Genomic DNA, 16,681 nt, shown 5'->3' with positions numbered 1-16,681 from the left:
CAAAAGAAAAAGAAAACGGATCTTCCTGCAGGTTGGTTTATTTCTAGCAGTACCTTTGCTGTGAGGCGTGTGGCACAAAAATATGGTCCAGGCCTGGCCTCCAAGTACTCGCACGCTAAATGCAAGAGACATTGAAGAAAAGCGACTGATTCCAGTTCCGAAATCTATCAGCACATCTGCTACAGGTTAAGACAATACAACTGCAACCATGAAAATAACCCTCCACCCACCTTTCCCTCAACCTCCCCAAATTCCTGGGTAATAACATGTTTAACTGTGTTCCCTGTGAGCTCTGCACAACAAATGAATGTGTAGATTTTGCAAATTAAGCTGTAGTGATGTGACCCAGATCTGATAGGAGTTTCCTTTACATCATTCTCAACACTTCCGTTGCCATAACAAAAGGCAACTCTGCTTTCTGCGCAGCGTATTACTTGCTCACAGGGAAACAAACTGTTGTTCTCCTAATAACAATCCTCTGATGCATAAATTGCATGGAATAATTTGATTAAAATGATGGCAGTGGTGTCTCGGAGGACACCGTCCACTTTACACAAGTCTCCTCGCAGAGATCTTGGACTTCTCACAAAAAGGACATTCCCTGTGCTCAAGGGGAGGGACAGCCAGGTCTGACATCACCCGAGAGCAGTTGGAGATCTCAGCAAGTGGACAGCTTTGGCAACGACAGAGGAAGACAGCTTAAAAATACCTTTCGGGTTTGCAGGATGGAATAAGAATTAATAGTTTTCTAAATTAAATTAAGAATTGCTAAAGGGAATACCTGAATTCAGTATTTAGTATTTCAGGACTTTTTTTTTTTTTTTTTTTTAACACGTTTCTGTATCACAGTGATGCACAGAGAGGAAGATGGGGCTGTGGAGCAGTGAGAGATAGTCTAGAAGCATGTGTGTAAACATGAGTGGAGTTTTTCTTTATGCTTTAGCCATTCCTCTGGATTAGAACTAAATAATTCAATCTTAATGAAACTAGAGGCATGCTCTACCTTCCACTCATCAGAATTAAAGACTAAATTAAAGTCTAGCAATTCTAAACCATACCTGTGCTAAAGGACGAATCCAAAAAGAATCATCTGAGACCAGGTGCTGAAGAGGGAGGATGATGTCTGTATCAGGCAAGGTAGCCCCTACCCCAGTGTCGTCGTCTTGCTGAGAAAGGACCAAAAGAAGCTGTTCCAGAACACCTAGTGAGTTGTAGTGATGCTAATAGACTTCAAATATTCCTGAAAAATGGCTTCGTATGGATTTCCTATGCTCTGAAGCGAAATCTGCAAGCAAGTAGAAGAGTAGTTCTGAAAAAAAAACCTGTCTCCCCTGGAGTATTACACCAGCATAAGGCTTACAAGGGTGAGGAGAATGTGGGCACAAGGGGTGTGGTGTAACCAAGGGAAAAGATTGGGTGGGATCCCAGGGGAACAGGAGAACTGTGGAACGAGAAGAGGAGAAGGCAGGGAAAATGCCTGGAGCTGTGGAGGGTCTCAGGGTGATGTAAGAGACCTGACGAAGTGAGAGGAAGGGGAGCTGGTGTCATGGCAAAGTCAGGAAGAGTGTCCAAGGCATGAAGTTGTCTTGTATGTGCCAGAGTCTGCGAAGACAAGTCTGGGGTGGGGGGATGCTGGTCCAAAGGACTATTTCGATAGTCAGTGGAAGTTTTCTGTGCCGTGTGGTTCTGAGAAAGCGCGGATGCTCGCACGCCCAGCGGTGGGAAAGGCCGGGCCGGCCTTGCGTCCATGGAAAATGTGAGGTTGTGCTGACACTGGTGGAAACGCTTCGTGCTGCCGGCGTGAAGGCAGAGCGGCTGCCCCCGTGGTCAGCTGCCTCTCGTGTCTGCCCCGCCAACGCGAGCTCAGCCTGGGGCAGGTACCGGCTGCACTAAGATTTCTGTCCTCATACCTGCTGCCTTGCAGCTGAAAAACTTTCTGGAGCCGCTGGAACGGCGCAGAAATAGCAAACCCCATTCTTTGCCTACCACAGTTTGGTCTTCCAAGCCTTAAAGATGTATGGGACAGGCCAGGTGGTGTTTGTACCCTCCCGTTGAGCTTTAAAATCCCTAGCCTGTTTTCAGCATTACATCTTTTGGGTTCAGAGCCATGGAATAAAAGAGTGCCTTCTCCCAGGAGATGATCTATTGCACAATGAATTACATTAAAACCAAATTGTTACCCCACAGGGCAGGGATCACACAACTTAAAGAGATGTTAACAAGCCGTGACAAACCTCTGGCATTAGAATTTTCAAGCAAGCTGTTCTGCATCTAAAGCAGTCACTAAAGATCACACAGCATCTGAAAAATGAAGGATACAGCAATGAGTAACCTCTCTCTGCTCCACTCCAGAGACCTGGCCATAGGAAGCAGGGCTGTGATTTGCACACTATCTGAACCTGATTATGTCTAATTTTTTGCATACAGAGCATGGAAAGGATCCTGGCTGAGGCATGGAAAATATGTGGCCACATGAGTCATTCTGTAATGGTTCATAAATCCTGAGAGAATCACAAAAGCAAAACATCTAACATTGCATCTTCCCTGTCCCTGCCAGTGGAACTCCACCTCTCGACACGCTCGGCACAAGGATGTGGGAATACGGTGAAAGCAAAGGAAATAGGATCATTTTCTCCTTGGAATAGAAGAATCTCATCAAAGAGCAGCCAGGCTCAGATTTGCAACCTTCACAGAAGAGGCCATTCATAAGCTGAGGAGAAAGAAACGAACTACTCCTTGGGTTGCCAAACCAAATTTACAGTTCCTACTGCCCGGACTCCAGCTTCTGTCCTCACTCCCTTGCAGAGCCAGGCAGGGACTGGAGAGCAAAAGCCTAAAAACCAGCAGCCTCTCAAGCTGTGACCTCCCACCCCACTGGCCTACCCGCTTGATGACCACCGGGAAGTGGTCGTGCTGGGGCTCTTACACAGGCGAGGGGAGAGGATTTGGGACTTGCCCAGCAACGCTGTGCAAGGCAGAGCACGGAGGGGACTTACACTCTCAAGGAGTTAGAGAAGGGGGGACCAAGCAGCAAAGGATCTTAAAGGTTCAGGTAACATCTGCCAGTCCCTCTTACAGCATTCCTAAGTTGTCTTCTCCATGCTGCCAGCAGGTATGTGGCAGCAGCACGCTCCAGCTCCAAGCTCTTAGCTAACAGTGCTCAACCCTCTTGGGGGTTTACTGGGTGGAGGCTGCACATCTCTGGAAAAACACAGCTCTTCTTGGGCGAGAGCGACTGAAATTCACCATTATCTACCCAACAGCAGAGACTTCCTGCACGGCCTCGTCAGGCCCCTTTCCTGCTGGATGGAGCTGCTCTCCCTGTTCCTGGTAGTTTATCAGCACAAGCAGAGCGTCTCCCTCAAGCCCTGAGCCCTTGCACTTATCCTCTGTATGTTATGGCACCCCAGGCTGGTGCTAGTACTGATTCTTTCAAATGCAAATAGCTCTGACCCCCAGGACTTTAAATCAACCTCTGCAGTGGGATCAAGAAGGAAGGTACAGGAGTTTCGTCCCCTGTTTAGTCAGATAAGGAGCAGAAATAAAGAAACAAGGGAGTTCTGAAAGGCCCAGCCTCATCTGGGGACTGCAAGGCAGACACTAAAACCCCTCAGCTGCCACGAGAGGCTCTTGCGTAATCCCTGGGAGCTGGGGAGGTTTCTCTGGATCTGCAGCTCTCCTGCACTTCATTTTATGTTTCTGTGTGGGGACAATAGCTTCTCAGTTTGCACTACCAGAAAGCATTTTGGATCAGGGTGTGCGGAAAGACCTCGAAGCTCACACAGAGCCACTTGGGTCTCTCTTGAGTGGAAGGATGCTTGACATAGGAGGTCAGAAGTTCAGTTTACTCTAAACCAAATTCAAACTGCATCAAGTCTGACCACAGTTGTTATTTCCAGAAATATTCTGGAGCCAGAAGGAGGCCCAAATGAGTCACTTGAGCCATTGTCTAGCTCTGATGATGAAGTACAGCCCCAACACACTGGATCTGGGTACGTATGCCCCTCCCAGTCCTGTGTCTGACACTGGAGCTGAGTCCCTGCTTGGGTAACACACACTCGTGCGTGTCGTGACAGCCCCCCATACGCCGCATCCTTCACGGGCTAAGCCTGGTGCTTCCGTGAGTTAAGGACTAAGAGAAGGAAATGCATAAGCAGGGTCACTAATACTGCCTTTCCCACACAGCTCCGAGCTCAGCAGCACGCTGCTGGATCCTGCACCAGAATGGAGACCCTCGGGAGTGGACGGCTCTCACACGGGCTGGTGCTGTGCTGCGCCTTCTGGGGACTCTGCCTGGCCTCTCCAGACTATGATGGTGAGTGTGTATCTTTGGGTGAAAAATTGCTGTTTCTTAAAGTACTGGATATTTAATAACTTCATAATAACCTGAAAACTTATTTTTTAAAGCTATCACACGGGAGCACACTCTAATTGAGCTTTGCCCATTCTCTAGTCGAAGCAGGAGTGATATGAAAGAGAAAGAAACTGGGGTGGAAGAAACTAGACAGAGAAAGAAAAACTAGAGAAGTAAAACAGAGAGCACTTAAATACAAAATATTTAGCTATAAGTTAGACTCCCACAGCCATGAGTTTACCCTGGAGTGGCCCAGATATTAGGAGTCTTTTGAAAGCTGGGCAGAGGAATTGCCCTCTGGTTTCCCAGGCCTGCTGATAGTTGTACAACATAGCAATTATTTGTGAGCTATGGGAAACCACACAACAGGGGAATCGTGTAAATTTTCAGTAAGGTTGCTAATGGTTACTTCTGCCCATTGAATTCTGTTAGCCAGCTGCTTCTGCCCATCACTCAACAGCATTTTACTGAATACTCCTACTTCTAGGGACGCCAACATAAAAGTAAAACTGTGGTCTTTGGGGTAAGCGTTATATACGCAGCCTGCTCTGCTACCTACAAGGGTAACTGCAGAACAGCAGGTAACAGACTGTTTTTATCTGACAGATTATTCCCAGAACAGCACCAACGAGCAGGTAATGACACCAGAGATCACACCGTGTCCCCGAGCCATCCCCGGGGAAAAGGCAACCATAAACAACATCACATACCTGCTGATACCCGAGGCCACCCGCTCACAGCTGGGCAGCGTGGTCACGGTGCGACTCATCCCCTGTCTCTACACCCTCGTCTTCCTGGTGGGGCTGCCGGCCAACGGGCTGGCCCTCTGGGTCCTGGCTACCAGGGCTGAGAAGCTGACCTCCACCGTCTTTCTGATGAACTTGGCTGCAGCAGACCTGCTGCTCGTATTGGTGCTGCCCTTCAAGATTTTCTACTATTTCCTGGGGAACAACTGGCCCTTTGGGGAAGGCCTGTGCCGGCTCACCACAGCTTTCTTCTATGGGAACATGTACTGCTCAGTGCTGCTGCTCACATGCATCAGCGTCGACCGGTACCTGGCTGTGGTGCATCCCTTCTTTTCACGCTCTTTCCGCACCCCTGCCTTTGCTGCCTGCACCTGCACTGCCATCTGGCTCTGTGCTGCCGTCCTCACGCTGCCCCTGACTCTGCACCAGCAGTCATATCCCCTGTACCGAGCAGACGTCACTCTCTGCCATGACGTTCTCCCCAGGCACGAGGATGATGGGTATTACTTCTACTACTTCATCTGCCTGATCACCTGTGCCTTCCTGGCTCCTCTGGTGGTGATGCTGTTCAGCTACTGCTCGGTGCTGCGAGCTCTCCTGGGCAGCGGGAAGCGGTACTCCTACTCTATGAAGCTCACAGCTCTCGTGCTGTTCATACTTGTGGCCTTCTACACACCCAGCAACGTCCTCCTCCTCGTTCATTACTCCAGCTATAACTGCAAGCTGTATGGCCACCTGTATATCAGCTACATGGTGAGCCTGGCCATCAGTACCTTTAACAGCTGCGCTGATCCCTTCGTCTACTACTACATTTCTGAAGACTTTCGGGATAAGGTGAGAAGGAGATTCTTCAGTCACAGAAAACAAAACACCACATCCCTAAAAACCTCCAAGGAAACACTCCCTCAGAAAAGTTCCAAAGACTCTCTGGTGTAAGCCTCCATCCCAGCTCTCTGCTCCCAAGGCGCTCAAGCATACACTGGGGATGGGGTGAAGACAGCACTGGGATCCCACAAGTTTCACCCAGAGCAGTGAGCAGGACTTCCCAGGAGACAAGTCCTTTCTTCTGTCTGCACAGCTAAGACTGAATAAACCTGGGCCATGGGCTTCCTTGAGCGGTGGGGAGTGCTGAACCTGTATAGGTCTGTCACTGGGACACTGCCTGCAACTTCTCATCTGGTCACATAGTGACAGGGATGCTCTTGGATCCTAGGTCTGGATTTCCTAATGCAGCTCGCAGACTAGTTGCTATTTGTATTCTATTTCTTTCTCTACTACTGGCTTGCTTGCTGTCCTCAAACGCATATTCCTTTCACCTAAAACTGAAACAGAACAGGCAAAACCAAATTTCTAAATATTTCAAAAGTACTAGAAGATACCTATGTGAAAGGTACTCTCCGGAACTAAAATGCTCTGTCAAGAGAATGTAAAGCTTTTCTAGCAAATACATTCTTGGCTTGATTAGTAAGAAACACCATAGCAATATCAGCCCACTGCTGGTAACAAGTGTAAAAACCCCATTCAGTAATCCCTGTTTTTGCAAATGACCCTTGGCATCCATAAGTTCTTTGGGGCAAAGATTGTATTAATGGATTTAAAAAAAATATTATGCTTCTTGAAGGGAAATATTAAAGAAGGAATTGAGAAAACTCTCATTCTAAAACTCCACACTTCTTTTGTGTAAAGTCACACACAATCAAGAGCGGTCTCTTATGAAACAGGTGACCAAGCTTGTTGCTTATTGGAATCTGTTGCAAATTTGACAAAATGGAGCCAGCTCATCCCTCAGACACAACTAGGGCAGCAAGGTAGAAAATGAGCAACTAACCTCCTCAGAGTTCCTGAATTCTTCAGTTTTACTGGTACAGACATGACTTCTGTCCTCACCCTAACCTGTGGTCAAACTTACACCTACAGTGTGAATAAGAAGAGGCAGACAACATTGTCTTAAAATCAGTTTTTAATAAAATATTTATCAGAATCTAAAACAAACCCTTTTCTGGACTCAGACTTGCTAAGATTTGTATGAACAAAACAAAAATGGTCACAGAACTGTTTGTGTGTACATGTATGTGCGGGGGTGAAATGCAGCTGAAAAACTAGAGCCTGTGTCCTGTGGGTCAGTACCGCACGTGCGGAGGATGTGCCAGCTACTGCACACAGGAGGCCTGGTGTAGCCAGGGCTATTGCCACTCAGTCAGAAATAGCAAGTACTAAAAAAAAAAAACCACCAAAACCAACAAACAAGCCAACCCCAACCCCAAAACCCAAACTGAGCTGAGGTTTTCTAAATAGATCATCTATTCACAATAATGAAAACCAGGTTATTGTGCATTAAATGTCACTAGTCGATGTCAGCAAAGCACGTGCTGTTGTTTCAGTGATGTTCTTCAAGCAAGCTGAACATTCTTCTGGAATTTGTTTTCTGCTGAGGCTGATTAAGAAGGGGGGAAAGAGGCAAGACCAAAACACTTGGACAAGAAAGAACAAGGGAACTAGTGCTTTAAAATAAATACCATGGTAATGATTACTCTGCATAATGTACAGTTACAAATATATAAATATTAATTTCATTGAAAAGATTGCAAGCAAAAATCACTGATAACTAGCACTGCTGCAGCTATTCAGTAACGTAACTTGATTTAAGTAGGAATCTCTGCGTCTTACAAACCCACTGGCACTTTTCTTTTTACAGTTGAGGGACCATCAGAAAAAGGAAAGGAGAAGCATCTCTCTGACAGAGGGAGGCAAATGTCTCTAAGCCAGAAACAATTCAAAGCCCAAAGCAGCAGCAGGTCTGCTGTCCTTGCTGGCTTTCCACAACCAAGCTGGTCTCTTCCTTGGTTTAAAAATAAAAATAAAAAAAAATTCAATCCCTTCTCTCCAAACTATGATGGCTGGTCTTCACAAAGTTGGCGCCTGAGTTTTCAGTGCGGAGCTGCCCTTGTGTTCTCAGGGACGGGAGTGTGACTGATAAGCTTCAGAGTCAGAACTGGGCCAAAGCCTATGAATAACATCAAGTCTGATAAGGCTAAGCTGTGTCCAGTGGTTCTCATGGACCTAGTCCTAAAGAGTTTCTGTATTCCAAGTAGGATTTTGAAGAATGGAGGAAAAATAATCTAGGAAAATTTTTTTCCTAGATAAGAATTAAGAATGATTACAAGAAACATTAACAACAGATCTGGGACAGGGGAAATCTCTGGACAGAGGGACCATCAGCTGGGGTGGAGAAGAGGGCAGAGACCTGCTCCTTTACTCCTGTGACAGGGGAGAAAAGGCAACCAAACTGTGTAATTGCAGGTTCCTTTATTCAATTCCTTGAATAAAATGGACTTTTAACTACAGAAAGGAGCCAGTTTGGTGTGGCAAGACTGGGGGGAGGCAGAGGCTGCCAGGAGCAGATGGACTAGTGATTTCCCTGAAAGTGCCACAGCTGTGAAGCAGCACTCAAGGTGAGATCAGGCTCCAGAAGCCCTGGCACGTTACCTCACACGCATTGTCCTGTCCTAACTGCCTCTGTTTAAGGAGGCTGAGGCTGCTCTGCCTTTGCCTTCTGAGGCTCTGTGTCCCTCTGGCTTTTCCTCTAGTTGTAAAACAGAAGTGGGACTCCTCTGCCTCAAACAGGTGAGTGCACTGGCACACAGAGACCCCACAGAATAAGGCTGGAACTGGCACTACCAGGAGGAATTATTTAGCTGGCAGCAATGGGGACATGTCTGCACCTTGAATTAGTACATTACATGTACCAGAGCCTGAGGAGAGGACCAAGCAATATAAAATTATTCAAATATCTATCCAGAAGCATATAATGGATGTGACAAGGAAACTAGAGCCAGAAAGGGACCGAGGACAGGAGACTGAAGAATCCATAACACAGGTCCTATCTTCTGTGGGAAGCCAGTCACACAGACATCATCAGGGTGTCTAAATGTCTCATTCTCCCAGACTCAAAGCATTAAACAGCTGAGGCTGGAACCAGCAAACAGCAGGGTTTGTATTGTGCAGCTTTGATATTTCAAAAAGAAAAAAAAACCCCAAAACTCTTGTTGCAGCTCACACTAGGTCTGTTATTTACCCAGGGGATAAATATTGACTCAGTTCTGTGTGTGTACACAATAGCCAGTGTCTGCCAGGCCAGTTGCTTACAGGAGATGGAATTTAGTCTAAAGGCATTTATTTACCTGCCAGACAGGAATGCAGCCGCCAGTGCTTCCGCTGTGCTGTGCGGACACAGTGAGGACATGGTCTGTTCATGCACACTGCAGACACGTGGCAAAAGCCTCTGCTGAGAAGCAGTGGGTACATACGGGCAGCAGCCACGTCAAGATCCTGTGAGGAGAGCTCAGAGCAGCCATGAAGGAAGGCTTGATAACTTGCCAACAAAGCCGTTCTGAAATTTCTGGGAACTTCAAGACCCAGACCTTCATCATGTCAACTACATTCTGCAAATATCTGGCCTCAGACAAAAAGGACTGGAAACTACATATGCCCAGCTTCTGGGATACCTCCTGTTTTGTCCCCATGTGGACATTTTTCTGAATAAATTGCCTTTATTCTGGAATGGAATGTCTATACTGGGATATATTCTTGTCATGGTTCCTGTGTAAACAAGCCCTAAAAATGAATGGAGCTGGGCTTTTTCCTGTTTCCATTCACCAATAAACACCCTCAAAAGGAGTTTCCACCCCACTCTGGGTCCTGGTAACAATAGAAGTGGGAAGATAAAATATTAACACTGTTTTGCAACAGGCAATTGCATGTAACTCCTCCAAAGAGAACAATGCTGCTCCAGGCAGGAAGGGAAACCAAAAAATCTTGGCTCCTGCACTTCTGGAAACACAAAGCTTTTGTTTTCAGTTTTACCACATTGCTTGGGGCAGGTCAGTCTGAGGGAGCTCATCCTGTGACACCAGTGATTTGTACTGGCCAGCAGACCCAGGGCCTATGCATAGATTACTGTATCCAGAACCACCACTGCATGGGGATCCAAGTGGGAGAGGAATAAAAGTGATCGTGAAGTCAGGCAGGCTTTTAAAAGGACTGCGCCTTGGGTCAGCTTTATTTTCATGCCAGGGTTACGAGGAGGAAAGGGGCTGAGAAGGCTGCAAGCAGCCCTTATCAGCACGTAGTGCAACATGAAGAGGGCTCACCCACCGAATCCTTGTCACTGCTGTGGCTGGCAAACTCCCCACCTGAAGCCTGCAGCCCTGTGGTGGACAGTCAGGCCTTTCAGCCCTGGCAGTGGATTTCAGTTTTCTCTCATAAAAGGTACCTCTCAACAACTTTCCTGAACACGGAGCCACTAGGGAAGTTTTTCTCTTGTGGGACGTTGTTGTGGGTGCAGTAGACTTACGGGCTGGGGAAGATGATTAGCCTCTTGCTATGTCATAATTAGCAAAACACACTGATTTTTATTATTATAATTTGAGAGAAAACTTCTCAGCCATCTTTCCTCAAACAGCAGTTCAGCTAAGCACAAGGCCTGGACTTAGCTTCTAAGTGTAGCTAGGAAATGGCATTTGTAGTATCCTGATAGTAGAGAAAACACTTTGAAATGGTCTAAAGGTTTGAATTCCAGCTCCTACTTTTCTCACCTAGAGGGCACAGCATATTGGTCTCCCATCCTTGAAAGTACTCCAAAGAGGATGCACAAAAGGCAGGAAAATTGACAGAAAAATAACGCTGAGTGTCCCCCTTAGCGCTCCAGATCCCCCCCCACGGGGCAGCAAAGCCTACAGTTCTGAGTGCATCAGGAAGTAGTCATCGTTCGGTTTCTGTTCTGCAGCAGGTCGTCTGTAGGAACAAACTCATACAGGAGTTGATTCTGAGCCTCTTCTCTTTATTTAAATTATATATTTCTGTGGAAAATAGAACATAATGAAGAAAAGTCACTCTCCAATTATGAATCTTTGTGAAACATCACTGGGGCTGGGCAGAGAAAAACTTAAAAGGTCACTTTTTATTCTGCTAGGAATGGAGACATTCAGGTCATAAAGACTTTTATATGCTGCCCTGGCAAGATCTTGTTCCTGGTGATTCCTTGCTAAACAGATTAACAAGTCAGTTGTAAGAATTTCCCTTTTGAGGAACTGAATACATTTGACCCAACACATGAGTCAGTACGTTATATGTTGACTCTCAAACCAGATTTATGATCCCCCACTCTCTGGCTCACCATTCTACTGTGGTCACTACTTCCTGAATCTTGTCCACTTCTTTTAACGTGCTTGCTGTTGTCAGTTCTGCCACAATCTCAAAGACATCAGCTTCCGACACGTAGGGGTCTGGGTCATATTCGTAGGAGTAGTATGACAGATCTGTCTGCAGCGGAGGGCCTTCCTCTGCTGGAAAGGAAACCAGAGTCTTAGATTGGGCTTTAGCCAAAGAAACTGCATTTCAGCATCACATATTGCATCACAGAGAAGTGGAATGACATAAGAGGAAAGGAATTTTAATCAGTGGCCAAATGAGTGTCTTGCAGAAGTAAAGGAGGTTACACATGTCAGTGGACCTGCACATGCAGGCTTAGATTCACAGATAAGGAGAAAAGCTGCTGTAAATCAGATTTTTCAATTTCCCAGCCTGAGACCTGAGCACTGGAAGAAAATGAAAGGAATCATGGTGGGGGGGTGGGGGGGGAAGAAAAAGAAAAAAGGGTCATGTAATTCGAAAAAATCTCAAACTCTCATTTTAAAGTATTGACTTAACTGAGGTGCTTGACTGGTTAGGAACCAGTTCACCCTGAGACCTGTATACAGTAAGGTAAAGTAAGAGGCATCTTTGGGAACACCAGATGAGTTCCTCTGCACCCTGAAAACACACCTCTCTCCTTTGACTAGGTCCAAGCTGAGCCCAGTTAAGGAGAGACCATCCACGTCTCCAAGGTGTCTAATGTGTGTGCTCTTTTAAAAGGACTGTTTTATAAAAGTCAGTTACAAAGCTAGAGGGCAGACTGTGATGGAGCAGCTTATTTGGTGCCTGTCATGAAAAAGATCAGCGTAAGCAGCTAGATTTCTTTTCAGCCCAACAAGAATGAAGATTTTGGCACAACAGGCCAGGAGCCTACATCAAAGCCATTCGCTTCTCCCTCAGTCTGAACTAGCAGTAGCTGAGATTCATCTCCTTTGGCACAATCACATACCACTGAGAAACTTCTATCATTTAAGACAGGAACAGACACAGATATTCATCCCCCTTGCATTCACTCCAATCTATACTAAGACACTGGCAAGTCACTGACACAGTACATATCCCACTCAAAACAGGCTCTGCCTCTCTGTGGTGGGTGATTGCTCACTGTCTAGAGGGTAAAACTGAAAGATAAAACTTCTGCAATATCAATAGGTCCCCGTTTTCTAAACTGCTCCTCGAGCCAGCTCAGCTGTCCATCTTTCCTGTTTGCTTTCTGTACACACTGCTCTAATCCAAACCAAAGCAATCACTGAAACATAGTTGTTGCAGGGAGGAAAAGTCTCCCCTTCTCCCCGCCTTGCAAAGTTGGCTTTATTTAACGAGAACACTGATCAAGGCCTTTGAAAATGTTTGTTCTCTAGAAATAAAATATCTGAAGGCTCTTCCCTGATGCCTCCCACATCCTTCCAGCAGCAGGCTCAGCCCTAGGCAAGGGAACACTTGCCTGAAAGCAGAGTCAGTCTCTGCATTCACTTCTTCTTGGCCTCTCCATGTGAGAACCTGCCAGATCATGAGCTCGCTCTATGAATGGATGATTGCTGTCCACCAGGGACAGAATTAACATCACAGACCTCACTCTTCCCCGGAATGCAGCACTGGAGTCAAAGCAAAGACGAAAGGCCGACGTTTCCTGTTGCATACAAACCACTCCCCCATCTCCAAAGCTTTGTGCCTAAGCCAACGTTTGCTGAACACTGATGGGGTGAAAGGAAAAATGGCCCATCGCCAGTTCAATCCTAAAAGAACAGTGGTGCTGTGAATAATGCGCCTGCCAGGGAGCGTTGTGGGATGACTCCACCTGGAAACAGAGTTCCCTCTGATGTTCCCGTTAGGAGCTAGTGATGGGTGATAGCATTTAACTACTTTTAAAAAAAATATTAACACCACCACCAAATACAAGTATCATAATTCCACCAAGAAATTTCTTCCAGCTACTGGCTCTTCCAACTGCTAAAGCAGAACTGTACAAATAACATGGGCCCAGCTGTGGGGAGAAGGCTGGGGGGGGTCAGGCAGCACAAAGAGGGGGGGGCTGCCTGCTCAGAGTGCAGCACCACAGCAGCACTGGTACCCCCGACACTGCTGCCTCATGCTTTGACAGTGCTTTTCCATCAGAGACATGTAGAATCACAGCATTACTGTGATGATAACATATTGTCTCCTAACATCCATGGCTATATATTTAGCAATTTTGGCAGAGAAGATTTAGGCAATTTCAGAAGAGCGTTAATGATCTATGGAAGCAGTCAAAGCACCACTTCATCAGACAGATGGTATCAGAGCTATTGAGGATCTGAAATCCACCCATACTTCTGTAGCCTAGTGTGACAACAGTTCTTAGAAAAGCCACAGTCAGAAAGGCACTTGAGAGACTAATAATCCAGTTAGCAACCAAAGTTCTGCTCTAGGAGCTTTTAGTCCAAACAAGCATGACTGGAACAGGCTGTGAAAGTGTACTAGCAGAGCTCCGATGCTTAGAGGCAGAGGTGGGTCCATGCTACTACTCATCAAAAGCCTGTTTCATGCCTCTTGAGTCTCAGTAATTCACCTGCGAGAAAGAACAGCTGAGGAAGGGGATTCAGACATGAGTGCCCCTCCCTGGCTTTCATTTCAGTTGAGTCCTGTCACCCTGCACACTTCCCTCTCAATGATGAGAATATTTCCAAAGAAGCGAAAAGGATCTACCCATCTGTACAAAAAAAGGCTACAGTTTTATGATCAAACGTCAGCCATTCTGCCTCACTTGCTGCAATGTCTGCTGAAGACTTTTGAAAGGCTTTTTAAAACGCTTTGACAATAGCTAGGTGCTGCAAGAAGCACTGCATCCTGATTTTTCAGGACCATCCACACACAACTGTTTACCTTGACTAGCACAACTCAAAAGCTGTAGTTTATTCCAGCAAACTCGCTGGTGTCTATGGAACCTCACTGCAAGTCTGGGTTTGCAGAGCGAGCCCGAACACATTATGAAGTTCCCCACTGTTTGCTGGAAGGAAGCTGGCTCTCGCTGTTTCCATTGCTGGGGTAGCACAGACAGGAGCTAACAATGAAAGCATCCATCAAACCCAGCTGAGCCCGCACAAGTCATATGGGAGATACAGAAGGATTTCAGACAATATAAACACCACGTGGTTCTCCAAGAAAATGGTATTTCCTGAAGATTAACACACCGAGGCAGTTTCACCAACCTGCCCTAAGCTTGCTTTGGCTCCTGGAGTTCTGCATCCTTTTAGGAAATCACAGATTTAGACATGGCTCATCAGAACTTTCACTAGAAACCCCAAGCACCTGAGCCGACTTAAACCAATCACATGCTTCAATGCTAACAGACCAGCGAGTCCAAATGAGACCTGTGTAGAAGGAGGGATTCATTCATTTGTTAAACTTTGATTCATGTACCATGTGGTTGACCTGAGAGGAGCCCAGAGGATTAATGAAAATCACATGCTGGGTGCTTTTCCTGATGCAGGATTTAGTCAGTTTTATTTCTGATTGCTCACTCTGCCATGGCTGCTCAGACAGCTCGGTTCAGAAGAGTATCTGCCTTCCAGGAGACTCTCAACTTCAACACTCACAGATCCTAGAGCAAAGCCAGCTCTAAATGCTTATGCTTTAACAAACATATCCTTATGGCATTCAGGTTTGTTAATCTAACACCTGTATAAAAATGCCCCACACACACAAAAAGAAAAAAAATAATCAGAATTTCCACTTTTGCTCTTATTGATAGCCTACTGAGCCTACACTGCTTTTGTTTGTTTCAAACAGAAACCAGAGGGTTATTTTTCTCAGACAGATACTTTAATGCAGACTATATCAGAAACACTGTTCTGCAAATTTTTGGATTGTGGACTACTGTCAAGTTCCACCATTTTTTTTTTCCCCCCAGGTAACCATATTTCTACTCTCATATTTTTATTTAAAAATAATGTAATTGCAGTCCCATTTTGTAGACCAGCAGCAAAACACTTAGCATGGCCTTGCATACCAGCAGCACCCTACAGAGCACTTTGGGAATGCTGCTGGAGAGGGTTCAGATTGCAACCGGTTTCCATGCTGAGTACGTAGCATTTGCATGAAATAAAAGGCAACAAGCATTCATCTCAGTTACTCCAACAGACAGCAATCTGATATATATATTTATATATTTTCACACTAAGTCCACCACAAAAAGGAGGGAAAATAGGAGAGACATTAAACACTAAGATTGAATAACCTATAGAAATAGTGATAATGGAATATTCACCATGCTTTTACACCGTAGTAAGAAAACTGTCCATCAACTGCTGTAGAGCAGAGGAAGGGCAGAGAACAGGATGGTCTCACGTTGGGACACATGCTAGTCTGAACTCTGGTGCACAAGAAGGACATGAGGAGGCATAGAGTCTTCTCTTGAAGAATTAACTTGTTTTACCGATTTGTTAAGAGAGTTAGAGGCCAGGGGAAAATTAATGAGTGGAAGGCAGCCAGGAAAAATCTAGTCCAGTTTATTTTCTAGAAACAGCATGAAACAAACTATTCTATTGACCCTCCACTGCTTCTTGGTGAGATTTATTGTGAGCCATGAGCAAGTTCGACATGAGTCTTGGAAAAAAGTGTATGAATATAAGCACCAAATAAAATGAGCAGCCAAATTCCTGGCTACTCCATCTACTGACCTTTACATTTTTGCTCACTAAAGCCCTTTATTCCAAACAGCAGCTCTGAGAGAATCAAGACTGCCAGCTCAATTTTTGCACAGAACTGCTAGAGACAAAGTTAATCCACCTGGATTCTAGTTTTTGCAATGGTTTGGTCTGTTGTCATGTCCTGTTCAGTTGTTTGTTGAAACACATTACATCAGCCTGGTTTTAAATGTGATCTTTCCAGCTTAATATTGAAGAAAAGATCACAGAGCGTGTGTTGTTCAAACATACCAAGGCTGAGAAAACAAGAGAGTCACTTGCCCACTCCTATGAACAATTACCTAAATCTTGCACGTGCACTGAACAGAGCAGGTATCACACAAGATTTCCTGAAAGGAAAAGGACTAGGAGAGCTAGCTGAGTAGTTATCATCCTAAGTTTCCTTGACGTCTTCAATTTTTCTGATTTCTGCATGTTCTGTCTTTTCTTAAAGATGAAAAAATTAATCATTTTTACTTAGATGTGCTTAAGAGCCATACACACTTTTATACAGCGATAGGATAAACTTTAACCTTGCTAAAGAAAAAGGTCTTGGATAAATGCAAACACGTGATGTTACCTGCTGGAGTTTGTTGAACACTGGGTTGCTCAGCTGTGTGGGAGTGTGTCTCCCTTTCTTCTGGCAAATTCTTGGCTGTAAATAAAAATAAATGCATTTTATCTCTGAACCTCTAGAAAACGTTTGCATTTCCAGGGGTGGTGTA

At 45.5% G+C, this 16,681-nt stretch overlaps 2 protein-coding genes across 7 annotated transcripts in view; one reads left to right on the top strand and one right to left on the bottom strand.

Moving 5' to 3' along the window:
* The first annotated feature begins 378 nt into the window (after positions 1-378).
* F2RL3 (F2R like thrombin or trypsin receptor 3) lies at positions 379-7,043 on the top strand. 5 transcript variants are annotated; one of them, XM_074808777.1, is made up of 5 exons: positions 379-1,364; positions 2,428-3,052; positions 3,900-3,992; positions 4,186-4,315; positions 4,961-7,041. In XM_074808777.1, exons 4-5 carry the CDS (start codon positions 4,225-4,227, stop codon positions 6,034-6,036), a joined length of 1,167 nt encoding a protein of 388 aa, XP_074664878.1. In that variant the 5' UTR covers positions 379-1,364; positions 2,428-3,052; positions 3,900-3,992; positions 4,186-4,224; the 3' UTR covers positions 6,037-7,041. The 5 variants fall into 5 exon arrangements, with proteins under 5 accessions (XP_074664878.1, XP_074664880.1, XP_074664879.1 ...); XM_074808779.1 differs by lacking the exon at positions 2,428-3,052; XM_074808778.1 differs by having other exon boundaries at positions 1,344-1,364; positions 2,558-3,992.
* A 559-nt stretch (positions 7,044-7,602) lies between these two features.
* Positions 7,603-16,681, bottom strand: part of CPAMD8 (C3 and PZP like alpha-2-macroglobulin domain containing 8) — a 57,532-nt gene continuing 48,453 nt past the window's right edge. For both annotated transcript variants that reach the window (XM_074808774.1, XM_074808775.1), the window contains 3 exons: positions 16,537-16,611; positions 11,276-11,444; positions 7,603-10,958 (listed from right to left, as the gene is read on the bottom strand). In XM_074808774.1, the coding sequence (XP_074664875.1) occupies position 10,958; positions 11,276-11,444; positions 16,537-16,611 (245 nt within the window). In that variant the 3' untranslated portion in view covers positions 7,603-10,957. The remainder of the gene's footprint in view (positions 10,959-11,275; positions 11,445-16,536; positions 16,612-16,681) is intronic.

The sequence above is a fragment of the Strix aluco genome, chromosome 29 (genome assembly GCF_031877795.1).
Source record: "Strix aluco isolate bStrAlu1 chromosome 29, bStrAlu1.hap1, whole genome shotgun sequence".
Lineage (NCBI taxonomy): Eukaryota > Metazoa > Chordata > Aves > Strigiformes > Strigidae > Strix > Strix aluco.
This window is presented reverse-complemented; position numbering and strand designations above follow the sequence as displayed.